Raw genomic sequence first — 13,592 nt, forward strand, 5'->3', positions numbered from 1 at the left:
ATTCAACTAAAAGAGCACTAAAGGTTCAAACAATCCAAGTCGAACATTTTTAAAGCATGAAAACATAGGTATTTCCCCCTTATCCAAGTAATTATCTTTAATTCAAAATCGACAAGAATCGACATCCTTACTAAAGATTCACTCAAAGTGTTTAAGGTTCAAAAATAAGCACTCAATAGTCAAACATGAAAAGTCATTACCATAGGCTTGCATGAAAATCAAATCTCCACCACTATAAAATGAGATGATACACAAATCAAAAGGTCTTTAAGCAGTTGTAATGGGGTTTAGGTTAAAAGTGTGGAGAAAGACTGAAAAAAGATGGTTAAAATCGAGATTGAATTTATAAATTACCAAACTAGAAAAATAAACAAATGTTGAATTAAAAACAATTACATCAATAGAAAACTATTCAAGAACAACATGAGCTTCTTCTCAAAATATAAATTTAATTGTTCAAGCTCAATTAACAAAGAATTAAATAATAATCAATAAATATGTATATCTATATTTTATTTTTTTATTCAAATAATAAGAAATAATTCAGCAACTTAAACAAAAGGCTTAATCAGGCAATTAACCAAATCAAATCTTGATAAAAATAGAGTCAATGAAACGAGAAAAATTATCAATGAACAAAAAATGAGTTATGGGTTAACATTAATGAGTAAATCAAGAAACGGTGTGTTAGGCTCAAAAAGGGTTCACTAAAGGTTAATTATGTAGGTAGGCTTTTTATGGGATAAGTGGGTTAAAACCTAAGTGCCTTTATCATCTCAGTATATCAAATCAAAGGTGTGGTCTCGACATGTATAATCAAAGCAAGTTCTAGAATAACAAATCAATAATAACACACACATAACCAAAAATAAAAATGATCAAGAAAAATGTATGCCCTAAAGGATCAAAATCTCATACAAAAATTATGGTTTTTGATGTCAATCTTGCAAATTTGAAACTTCAAGGTAATACCTCAATTCGGGGAAACAATCTAAAAAATTTTAATTCTGAAAATAGACTTATCATGCTTGATTCTCTCATGTCTTAAAGTTTAAAACAACCAATGCACAAATATCTATGAATTTAATCTAAAACATATCAATAAAAATCACAAATCGATAAAAATTCATTCTAATAGTAGTATGAGAAAATTACTTAAACACAAGACATAATTCAGAATTTTCTAATAATTATATAAATAACCTCCCCACATTTAAGATGTACATTGTCCTCAATGTACAAACATAGATAATCACAGTATAAACAAAATATTATAAGAGAGGGAGAAAACTGAAACTGCCTTTAATATTGGATGAAATCCCCAGAAGAGTGAAAAGCGGAATTGTAGGCAAATCTAAATGTAGAGCATGATTCCGAGCAAACTAATGAGAAAATAAACACAAATAGTGAAGAAGATTAAGGGATTAAAACTCGATTAGAAACAACCATAAAAATAAAAAAATATAGTTTAAAATATAAAAACAAAATAAGTCTAAGAAAATAAAAATAAAAATAAAAATAAAAATAAAAATAAAAATAAAAATAAAAATAAAAATAAAAATAAAAATAAAAACAAAATAGACTCAATACGGCGGCGGTTAAGGTTGAGGGGGGTTAAAGAAGAAGATAAAAAAATGAAAAGGGATTTAAGGATTTAAAGGGGGCACGATCGTGTAAGGCCCGTGTGGGTCCATTTTAGCCCGTGTGCGCTTTAAAAACTGATACCGAGTGTTCACACGGCCTTGAACATGCCCATGTGTCCAGGTCGTGTCTCCCATACGGCCGTGTCGCACAGTCGTGTGCTAGCTCCTTCGCTTCTCCCACGCCCGTGCAGCCTCCCACATGCCCATGTGGTTCGGTCGTGTCTCACACACGGCCGTGTGCCTCACCCGTGTAGCTCTCTGACTTGATTTTAAATTGAAAAATTAGCTCCAGCTTTCACATGGCCTTGGATATGCTCTTGTGGCCAGGCCGTGTGTTCCACACAATCGTGTCACATGGTTGTGTGGACTATCGTAGACCATGTCTTTGTCGAGTTTTGGAAAACTTAAGTCCCAGGATCCATACGACCAAGGATACGCCCGTGTGTCCAGGCTGTGTGGGTTACACGGCCATGTCGCCAGGACGTGTAACTCACAGTTGATTTTCTTAAAATTTTAAAACTAAGTCTTAGGATCCACATGGCCAAGGACGCGTCCATGTGGGTTACACGGCCATGTCGCTAGGCCGTGTAACTTACTGTCGACCCCCTTTTAGTGTACACTGTCTGGGACATGCCCATGTGTCCAGGCCGTGTGGGAAAAAAATCCTTATTTAACATAAAATAAAAACAAAATAATTAGCAGTGTTAGCACTCAGGTTGCCTCCTGAGAAGCGCTTATTTAAAGTTTAAGCTCGACTTACCTCGTATTCGCACGGTGACGGTGCATCGAGGAGTCGAAACTCCTTTTTCCTACTATCAATTCTATCATCGAAATAAGTATGTGAGAGTGAAGTGGGGCCGCTTCGAGGAGACTACTGGGCACAGTTCTCTCAAACTCTTGCAGAACCAAGAGATGTTCACTGCCATATGAACATACCCATGGGGACTAAAACCTAGCCAGAGAGGTAGTTGTGTGAGGTATATCATCGTTTACACAAACGGTAGAATAGTTCAAGGACATCGTGTCTACTGGTCAGCTAGTAAAGTAAATATACTTTTAGAAGGGAAGGTTCAAGGGTTGATACTTACGTATCCTATGCAACTATCAATTGTAGATTCTATCACCACATCGAGTCAATATTTTTCGTTAAAATTATCAATTTCATTCATGTGGGGGATTGTTGAAAAAAATAGATTTTTGGAAGCTTTGAGGTATATTCTCGATTGGTAAAGGTAGAGATTTGAATCATAAAATTATAGTTTTATATTCTACCCCATGAGACCTTTACAACTATATATCATATGCTCAAAATGGTTGAGTGATGAATGAGAATTGATGCTCAAAGTAAGCCACTTGTAAATTATATTGAGGAAAATGGAAAGTTTAGTTCCATATTGGTTAAATATAAAGTGTGGAATATGTTTATATATATGAACAAACTTGGTGGTTATTGAATGAATAAGCTAATGCTCTCCCTCGCGTAGGGGGTGCAAATCCAAACCCGCCGGGTTTGGGGGCACACCTGCACGACATGGGTGACGCGAAATGTTCGGACCGGTTGGGCCCTTCTAGGCTTGTGAATATTTTAGCCCAATACGTAATTTTATTTTTCCTCAACAGAGCTTATTTCTTCAAATTCTGTTTGGAATTAAAAGGACAAATGTTAAATTGAGTTTAATGACTCATTTAATTCAGACGTTAATTTGAGTTTTTAATGGCTCTTTAATTCACGGACGTTAATGGCTCCAGTAGTCAAAATTCCCAAAAGTTCTTTCATTTTGAATATTTTATTTAAACCGAAATAATTTGCAGGAGAAAATACACACTAAATTTTTCTCCTGCAAAAATTTTGAGATCTTTTCCTTGCATATTTCGAACCTATTTTCGGTGATAAAAAAAAGCTAGGCTACAGTTCGTTGATCATTGCAGCCGTGCTACTGCAGTGCTAATCTCGTTGTTGTATTCTGGGAGACAGTTGACCAATATTTCTCCAGCACCAAAGGAGACCGAATCTGTCTTAAGAAAACTGTGAAAATAGGCCTCAACTACCAGTCGGATTTTTGTTTACCTATGAGTACAAAATTTCGATCTAATTTTATTTCCAATTTATATTTTTTCAGATTATATATATTGTTCTGGTTTGATCTTGTGATTTAAATCAATATTTTACATTACTGTTTGTTTATTTCACTAATGTATTTACAACCAGATTTACTTTAATATGAATAAAGAATATATAATTGTTTGATAACTATCATGTTACCTTGATAATAAATGTGACACTGTAAGTCGGACTGACGATAGGGTAGGATGTTACATTGAACGCGGTCATCGTAAATATCAAGTTTTTAAAACGGAGTATAGATAGAACCATAAGTTCTTCTGGTAGTGTTTGTCGCCATTTGTGGTTTCATTTGGAGTTCAGCTTTTGTCTTTTCATTTTATTGACTCAAAAGCTAGACAGATGTCATTTGCACAACCTTCCGAGGACTTTTTTAATAATACAAAAAAATGGTTGAAAAAAATTACGATTGCTTTATTCATCTCAAAATTATATATAAATTTTGATTTAATATGTAATTATGTATATAAATTTTATTAATTTGGTATAATTATACACTTAAAACTTTAATTGCTTAAAATTTTAATTTTGATTTAATCATATACATTTAAAGAAATAAATATATTAATTTATTTTTATATTAGATAAATATAAATATTTATATATGCAATATATAAACATAAAATAATGTTATATCAATAATTGTGTAAATAATTTATAAAATTGGATCAAATCAAAATTTCATGTATAAAATTACACAAAATCAAAGTTTATGTATACACTTGCACATTAAACCATAATTCATGTGTATGGGTTTGGGATTTATCCTTATTTTAAAATTTTAGATATAATTTGTTTTAATATGATTATGAGTGTTAATCTTTTTAATAACACTATAAAATAAAAATATATTAAATCATTATATATTAAGAAAATCAGTTGTAATATATAAATGAAGTGCTAATCTTTTGTCGATTTTATAACAAGAGCTTCGCTCTGCCTGCAATAATAAGTTCTGGGCCGAAGCGCTGAACATGGTGAACTCAATTTGAATTCGTCAGCCCAACTCAGAGGAAACTAACATTTTCTCATATTAAGAGAACCTTTCTTATAGCTTCTCATTTCAAAAGCTACATCACTTCTCCAACACTGAGGACATAAGCTTGCCATTTGTGGTTTCGTCTGAAGCTCACAACACTCCCTTTTCCATTTTGCTTCAATTCAAGATATGGGTAAGCTTTATTCTTTTTTAATTTTCCGTTCAATTTTTAATGGTGGAAGGAATCCTTCTAACTTCAACTCTTCTTGTTCTTTTAACACTGTTGCTACCCATATCAATGCTTTAAGTAAGAATTCGGTGCCTGCAAGGGGAAAGCCAAAAAAGTATGATAGTTTGGATAATGTTGATGATGCTTTGTTTTTGTTTAATAAGATGATTCACAAGTACCCAATGCCTTCTGTTGTGGAATTCAACCAATTATTAGGAGCCATTGTTCGAATGAAACGATATGCCATTGCTGTTTCTATGTGTAAGCAGATGGAATTCTTCCGAGTTTCCCCTGATGTTTATACTTTGAACATCTTAACTAATTGCTTTTGTCACTTAGGTCAAATTGATTGTGGGTTTTCTGTTTTGGGGAAAATGCTCAAGTTAGGTGTTGAACCTACTGTTGTAACTTTTTCCACTTTGATTAATGGACTTTGTAATCAAAGTCAGATTTCTCACGCTGTGAGTTTGTTTGATGAAATGATTGGACAGGGGTATCGACCTAATTTAATTGTTTACAGCACCATACTTAATGGTTTGTGTAAGACTGGGAATACCTATCGAGCTGTTAGGTTTCTAAGGATGATGGAAGAAAGAGGCTTTGAACCCAATATTGTAGCATATAGCACAGTCATTGACTGTCTTTGTAAAAACGGGTTACTAAATGAGGCTCTCGATCTCTTCTCCGAAGTGAAGGTTAAGGGCATTAGACCAAATACCGTTAGTTATAATTGCTTAATTCATGCTATGTGTAATTTGGGCCAACAAAAGGAGACAACACGGCTTTTGAATGAAATGGTGGATAACAATATTTCATGTGATATTGTCACGTATAACGTATTGATCGATGCACATTGCAAGGAGGGGATGATTTCGGAAGCGATAGAAATCCTTGACACAATGAGAAAGCATGGCATTGAGCCTAATGTTATCACGTACAATATATGTATTGATGCATGTTGCAAGGAAGGGATGCTTGCTGAAGCTAAAGATATTGTTGACACGATGATAAAGCAAGGCATTGAGCCTGATGTTGTTACCTATAGCGTGTTAGTAGACGGTCATTGCTTGCAAAACCAAATGGATAAAGCTAAAAGTGTATTTCAGCTGATGATTGAGAAGGGTTGTGCACCTGATATACATAGTTGCAACATTATGATCAACGGATATTGCAAAGCTAAGAGGTTGGACGAAGCAATGGAACTCTTTGATGAACTAGCTCAAAACGGACAAATCCCTGATGCAGTGACATACAACACTCTTATGCAAGGTATGTGTCGGTTAGGGAGAGTTTCTACTGCATGTAAACTTTTGAGGACGATGCTTGCTTCTGGGCCAGTTCCAAATCTAGTGACATGTTCGATTTTGTTGGATGGTTTATGCAAAAGTGGTAAACTTGAAGAGGCATTGAAACTTTTTCAAGCAATACAGAAGAGTAGATTGGAGGTTGATATCGTCTTTTACAATATCTTAATTGATGGCTTGTGCAAAGCTGGGAATATTGAAACTGGAAAGGAATTATTTCATGAGCTCTTTGTCAATGGTTTAAAACCTGATGTTTACACATATTCTATAATGATTAACCGGTTCTGTACAGAGGGATTGCCAGATGAAGCATGCCAGTTGTTTAGGAGCATGGAAGAGAATGATTGTTTGCCTGATAGCTTCTGTTATAATATAATGATCCGGGGATTTCTTCGAAACAGCTATACCTCGAAGGCAACACAACTTCTTAAAGAAATGGTGAGTAAGGGCTTTTCTGCAGATATATCAACTGCAACCTTATTTCTGGATCTTATCTTACGATCTAATAATAAATCAATCTTGATCTGAAATGTTTCACAGATAGTGTAAAGATTGACACTTGTAAATGTGAATCAATTTGTTCATATTGTACTGCCGTGATAAGTTAAAAAGTTTTCATTCTTCCCTTTTGTGCTTGACTTTTATGGTTGATGGGCTTTAGATATTAGAAGTTGAACCATTTGTGAGTTCATTGCACCTGGTTTATATGTCTAGAATCATAACCTCAAAGGATGCCTTTTAAACTGCTTTATGAGCATAATGTCTAAATGTAAATGCTCTGGATTTTCGGGTTATATCGATCTGTGTCTGCTTATATGTTGATTTGTTGCTCTTACTGTTTGGTTTTGGAATATTAAAGAAAGAAAAATGCAGGGTAGGATAGGTGAACTAAATTAAATGTATATGCCATGAAACCACTAAATATGAAGCAAAAGTTTTAGTTGTATTGAACCAGAGCTTTCCTATGACTGTTGTTATTGCTTGATTTCATTATGGAAGCTGCTTGAAGACGAAGTTCTATGCATCTGTAGATATCAGTGAAACCTTTATAAGCAAAGTGCTCATACAAGTACAATTTTCATGCTTTATTTTTTAAGGTAGTTGGACTTTGATTTTAGGACTTGGAACATTTATGAGTTGATTGAATGGATCATCACATCCAATCCATTAGGTGTATGTAATATTATTATTGTTTTGGACAAATCATACCGTAAACAGATGAAGTGTGTCTTCTGATTAAGTTTGTTTTTAGTGAGCTCCCACAATGGTTATCAGTTATGTTAGTCCTCATTGTGCCATTATATTGACAACAATATAAATGCTAACCAAGTTAAGATTCAATCGGTAAATATAATTGTATTTTAAAAAAATAATTTAATCATAAATTGAATTGAATACACACCTAGATATAGTGTGGAATTTGCAATCAAATTACATAATATTAATAAAATTAATTTTGTCAAGAAAATGGATAATATTAATCATATTTATAATCTATATGACCTACTAATTAAAGAAAATATTTCAAATCTTTGAAATTTATAATAATGCATAATTATCACAAAGTACAAACATGAAGTTATTAGTATGCATTAGAAAATTAAATCTAATAAATTACAGTAATAATTATCTTGAGAACAATAAAGCATGTGATGCAAAAATGTATAAGTAAAAATGCACCATTGTAAAATATAAAAAATAAAATAAAAGAAGCTAATTTAAAAATTAAAATTGAACATACCTGAAGATTTAAATAAGGATAATGATTATAAATATGGGTGTGACTCCACTCTGTTACTTTAATACCACTGCTTCATTTAAGATTACCGTTAACCCTTTCAAAATCATCCCTTCCTCTACTTTTTATTCCCTTAGCTTCCTATCTTATTTAAAATAGATTTTTGAGCTGTCCCTGTGATAATTCTGTTTGATTATTTAATTTGGTTCTTGATTTTTTTCATATTTTTATTTTTATTTTTTAATAAAATGAGTTTTTTTATGACATTTGAATATTATATGTTAAAATTTTAAAGTATTTTCATTAAATATTTTTAAAAACAATTTTTAAATAAATAAAAAGTCAACAACTTTTATATGTATTCTTTTGAAAGAATACATTTTTTATAAAATTTTAAAGTTATTTTCACTATTTTAAATATAAAATATTTATATTTTATTATAAAAATGTTTCCAATAACATTTTTTAACTTGAATTTTATAAACCATCTAAATACCTCGATTAGAGTCGATTTTCAATTTTATTTTTTTATTTTTTTTTATTTTTAAGAAGAAGATAGTTTCGATGGCGAAGGTTTATCCCAATGATGTCGTAGGCCATTGAGGTTGTAAATCTATATCTACACCTTTATTGTATCCCTAACAGTCTTTTTCGGTTACTTTTTTTTTTAAAATACTCATTGCTTCACAAGCTATCATTTGACATAATTCTAAACCAAGTGACCAAGGTTTTCTTCCTCCTCTTCACTTTAGCCAAAACTTACTATATCTAGCTATTTTTATTTCGTTTTTACACTTCTAACAAGTTAGAAACCATCTTCTAATCATTTTCCATAAAAAAAATACACATTTTACTTAATTTTATAAGCTTCTATCAATATCCTTTAATGACAACTTTTAATACACTTGATAAAATAAAACTATTGGTACATATATGTAAAACAAGCTTTAAAGATTCAAAATCTATGAAAAATTTGAAGAAAAACATACCTTCTACTTAAATTTTGGAGGAAAACGATGAAGAGAAATTTCTTTTCTTCTTTTCTTGCTAGGCACCAATATGAAGAAGAAAGATGATAAAAGTCTGGTCATCTTTGCTTTTCTTTATATATATTATTATATTACTTATAAAATATTATTATTTTAAGTAAAATATTAAATACATATTAAATTATTATTTAACAAAAATATCATTAAAAAGTGATCATGAGTAATTGATCATCTTCAAGAAATTTTCCTTTGTTTTTATCAAGAATAATTTTTTAATATTATTTTTAATACTATAAAAATATTGGAGTGGCCTACTTATATTTTTAGGAGGGCTATAATATATATACAAAGAGGGAAATTGCAAAAATCTTAAACCTTAGGGGGGCCTAATTATATTTTTGGGAGGGCCATAATATATTTACAAATGACTAAATTGAAAAAAAAAAACTTTGGGGGCCACTGGGCTTCTACTTGGCTCCGCCATTGCTGATGGTCTCCGTTGGGGGTTGTGAAACTATAAAAATTGTCGCATCATGTGAAATATTTTGATTTTCGTTCTCTCTTTTACGATTTTTTAAAAGCTTTCAAGGGTTATAATCAATATGAAAAAAACCGATATTGAAAAATAAAATAGTTTCCTTACTTTAATTTATCACAATTTGATCTTTATATTTTACAAAAAAATAAGAAGTTGATTCAATTGATCATAATTTGATCCTTGTCTTTCACAATTAGCTTACATTATTAAACCTTGTCATTAAATTGTTCACCTAAAATCTATATTTCAACAATTATATGCAAGGAATTAGCAAAAATCAACTATTCAACAAATTTTTTTCGCCAATAATAATTCAATAATTTATATACAATCAAATAGCAAAAATGTAGTTCAAATTTATGTGTTTATCAATATAGATTTCTCAACTTTCGAGATCAAATTTTGATAAATTAAAATAGAGATTAATTTAGGTTTTTAAAATAGAGGATGAAATTCAAAATTATAATATAATATAATATAATATAATATAATATAATATAATATAATATAATATAATATAAATTGTGATCTATATATGTTATTAAAGGATTTGGTGATAGAAGTTGATGGGTATAACTACCTCTTAAGTCCCAATAATTTTAAAATTGAGCAAATTGGTTCCTTCCGAAAAAATAAGTTATTTAGTTCCTACCGAAATCGATACCTTGTTAAATATATGTTGTCAAATTTTTGAAAATTATAAGATCAAATTATGATATTTGAGTATGATCTAAAGAAAATATTAAAAACAAATTTATTATATGAGTAAATTGATTTTGTAAAAAGAAAATTACTTTTCATGCCTTCTGATAGAATTGTTGAACTAAAACACAAGAAATATTTTTGGGTAAACTACACCCATATGTTGGGAAATGTGCCCACATTATAGTAAACATATAATTTTTATATATATTTAAACCATGAATAAATGAATAAAATTAATTTCACATTTCACTATTATATCTTTTGTGTTTTTGTCTTCCATGTTTTGCATATATAACAAAATTGTGACAAACAAATATTAGTTCATTGATTGTCTAAGTTCAAACTGATGATAAGTGACATTTTAAGAATGTTTACATTGCGAGAAAGATAATTTACTTCAGTAGATAATCTAAACAAATTTGTAATCTCGTAAAAGGATTATTGTATCGTTTACAATTCCAATTAGGGAGATTGCTAGTTTTGGCTATCGGAGCAGTTGACTCCACGGGTAGAGACATAAATGTACTCATTAGAAGAATGATACATTGGACTTGACCCAAGTTGAATTAATTCTGAATCCATTTGTGATTAACTCACTTGTGATATTCATGGTGTGACTTACCGAAATCCCGAGTTAGTTACTGACCATGCATATGTAACTAATGTGTTTTGATATAAGTGGAAGCTTATACTCTAAAGATGATCGAGCCAATATCCGGTATGTTAGGTACATGACTTGTTTATGACATGACTTTACTAGCAAAAATGGAATTCATAGCTCGATTAAAGAGTTAATGATATCCTCTCATTGGTATTGTGTAGATTGATAAATATGGAACGTGGCCACGGGTTGCTTATTCTCAAACGAGCAATTGATTATAATCATTAGTTGACAGTGATCATATTAATCATTAAGAAGACACAATGATAACAATGAGATACAACATGATTGTATTGAATGAACGGATTTAACTCAAAGGAATTAAAGATATCATATGATGGTAACACACATATGATGAGATCATTGGAAAAGCAGTTGGATGAGTTGCTTTCGTAAAGAGTATACCATATGGAGTTTTCAATCATGGTACTTCTTATGGACTCACTCCATGATTAAGTAAATTGTGAATTATCTTAACGATACTTTTGGACATAATTGCAATTAACTCGAGCCTAATTGTATATGTTCAATTGGTCTCTCTACTAGCTCAACAAAAGCTTGATCGGGCTGCATTTGAATCAAAAGAAAATTCTATGACTTTAGAAATAATTTAGTTGAGTTGATTTATTTGATGTGGAATAAAATTAGGTGGTCGCGAGATTTCTATGACTTTAGAAATAATTTAATTGAGTTGATTTATTTGATGTGAAATAAAATTAGGTGGTCACGAGATTTGTTCGACTAGAGAATTTGATTAATGAATTTTCTTAAAAAATTAATTTGGAAAATCCTAGTGACTTTTAGGAATATTAATTTTGATAAAGTAAAATTAAATTAATCAAATGAATTAAAATAAATATGATATTTTTGGAAATAAATTTTCAAGTCAGACAATTAGTCCGATAGGTAATTGAACTTGAAAATTAAATTCGAGACCGAAATCCAAAAATTGGTTGAACTTGGCCTTGTGCATGTAGCGAAAGGGTCGGATCAATAAGTCTCTTGAACTATGAGAATTTCACCCTATTTTTATACAATTCTTTCTTCTCCTTAGATGGCACAACGCCCAGCAACTTATAACACTTTGATTTCACATTGATGTTATAGTCTTTGATTCCCTCTTGCTTGTTGATTAGAAGGTCGATTATTAAAGCGATAGCTTTTAACATCATAGTCGCTTTCTCGTATAGAATATGAAATGTAAGCGTTTTTAGCTATTATCTTTCTAATAATGCGACAAGCAACTCCGATATTATATCAAACATTTTTATCATAGATGCCACAAATAAATCAACAATCTTAAATACATCCATCTAATTTTGGGAATTGCAAATTATGTCGAGCATGAATAACATATTTTCTTTGATGTTCAAAAATCACAAAAAAATTAATTTTTATTGCAAAAGTATTTAAAAATATTTTCATAATAGCAAAATTAAAAATAAGTAATTTTACCATATCAAGGATATGATAAGCTACATGAAACCTTAAGTAAAATTTTTTTTAACGGAAAAGAGGTAGAAAATTGAGAATTTTTTTAGAGAGTGAAAGAGTTTGATTGGTTTTTTCTTTGGAGAAAATTTTTGGTGAAAATAAAAGAGAATGAGGTGAGATATTTATATTAGAGGAACTCGATATCCATAGGTTTCGAAGAATTAAGATATAATATTAGGGAAGAAATTAGAACGTTACGGATATAGCATCGCTCTAATGATTGTCGAAGAAGAAAATGTATCAACAATGAAAAGCATGTTGGCGAGGAAAATGAATTCCAGGCTGGAATGAAAATCCAATGGTGACAATGATGGAGAAGATTTAAGAGATAGGCATTAAAGGATAAAGTTAGAATCCAGTGCCAGCAACTTTTCCAAATGAGATGCACAACCAATGGTACTAGTTGATAATGGCAATGTTGGAAAGATATAGATACTAGCGGAAAAACCACTTCCTAAAGATGTACGATATTAATTGAAGAGTTCCTAAATATTGTATTTGAGAAGTTGCTTACAAGATTGCTGCTCATACTTAGGGCAAGCTTGTTCAACATATCACATTATCAAGTGAGTCTAAAGGAGAAAGAGATTAATGTGAGGAAATTGTGGATATTTAGATAATAAGATTTTTTGTAAGAGGGAGAATTAAGGAAATATTTTAATAATTTATTAGTTGTTATCTAATAGATTAAGATTATTGGTTTTTTACATAAATTACTTGGATAAAATTTGTTATTTATCCCTAAATAAATATGCAAATTTATTTAATATTTTTAGATATTTTGAGACATGAGTTCATGAATTTTGTAAATTTAATTCATTCAGTTTCATCTCTTGACAACAAAAACTTTCTCTATCTTATAATTGTTTTAGATTTATTCATGAAATAGCTTTTGTGTTGCTTCTTTGACTTGTGATGCATCTCATTATCCGGATTTACTGTACTTTTTATTTTAATACTAAATGTGGATATTTAAGGATTCGTATTCAACAAATAATTCAATTAATTTGGATAATAATGCTTGGATTTAATACATATAAGGGTAAACTATATTCAAGGTCACTAAGGTATTAGTAAGTTTACTTTTTGCTCACTCAACTTCAAAAAGTTACAAAATGATCATTAAATAATTTGAAAGTTTCCATTTAAGTCACGGAATTAGTCGAAATTTTTTATTTAAGTCACTAGGT

At 30.6% G+C, this 13,592-nt stretch overlaps 1 protein-coding gene across 2 annotated transcripts; it reads left to right on the top strand.

The window, feature by feature from the left end:
* The first annotated feature begins 4,732 nt into the window (after nucleotides 1-4,732).
* Nucleotides 4,733-6,903, top strand: LOC105783991 (pentatricopeptide repeat-containing protein At1g12300, mitochondrial). Of its 2 annotated transcripts, none has more exons than XM_052625963.1 (2): nucleotides 4,733-4,937; nucleotides 5,053-6,903. In XM_052625963.1, exon 2 carries the CDS (start codon nucleotides 5,138-5,140, stop codon nucleotides 6,803-6,805), a length of 1,668 nt encoding a protein of 555 aa, XP_052481923.1. In that variant the 5' UTR covers nucleotides 4,733-4,937; nucleotides 5,053-5,137; the 3' UTR covers nucleotides 6,806-6,903. The 2 variants fall into 2 exon arrangements, with proteins under 2 accessions (XP_052481923.1, XP_052481924.1); XM_052625964.1 differs by having other exon boundaries at nucleotides 4,735-4,937; nucleotides 5,465-6,903.
* Nucleotides 6,904-13,592: the final 6,689 nt, after the last annotated feature.

Source organism: Gossypium raimondii, chromosome 13, assembly GCF_025698545.1.
Source record: "Gossypium raimondii isolate GPD5lz chromosome 13, ASM2569854v1, whole genome shotgun sequence".
Classification (NCBI taxonomy): Eukaryota; Viridiplantae; Streptophyta; class Magnoliopsida; order Malvales; family Malvaceae; genus Gossypium; species Gossypium raimondii.

Excerpts from the sequence above, each read along its gene's own strand:
- LOC105783991 (XM_052625963.1), top strand. The coding sequence starts at position 5,138 with ATGATTCACAAGTACCCAATGCCTTCTGTTGTGGAATTCAACCAATTA.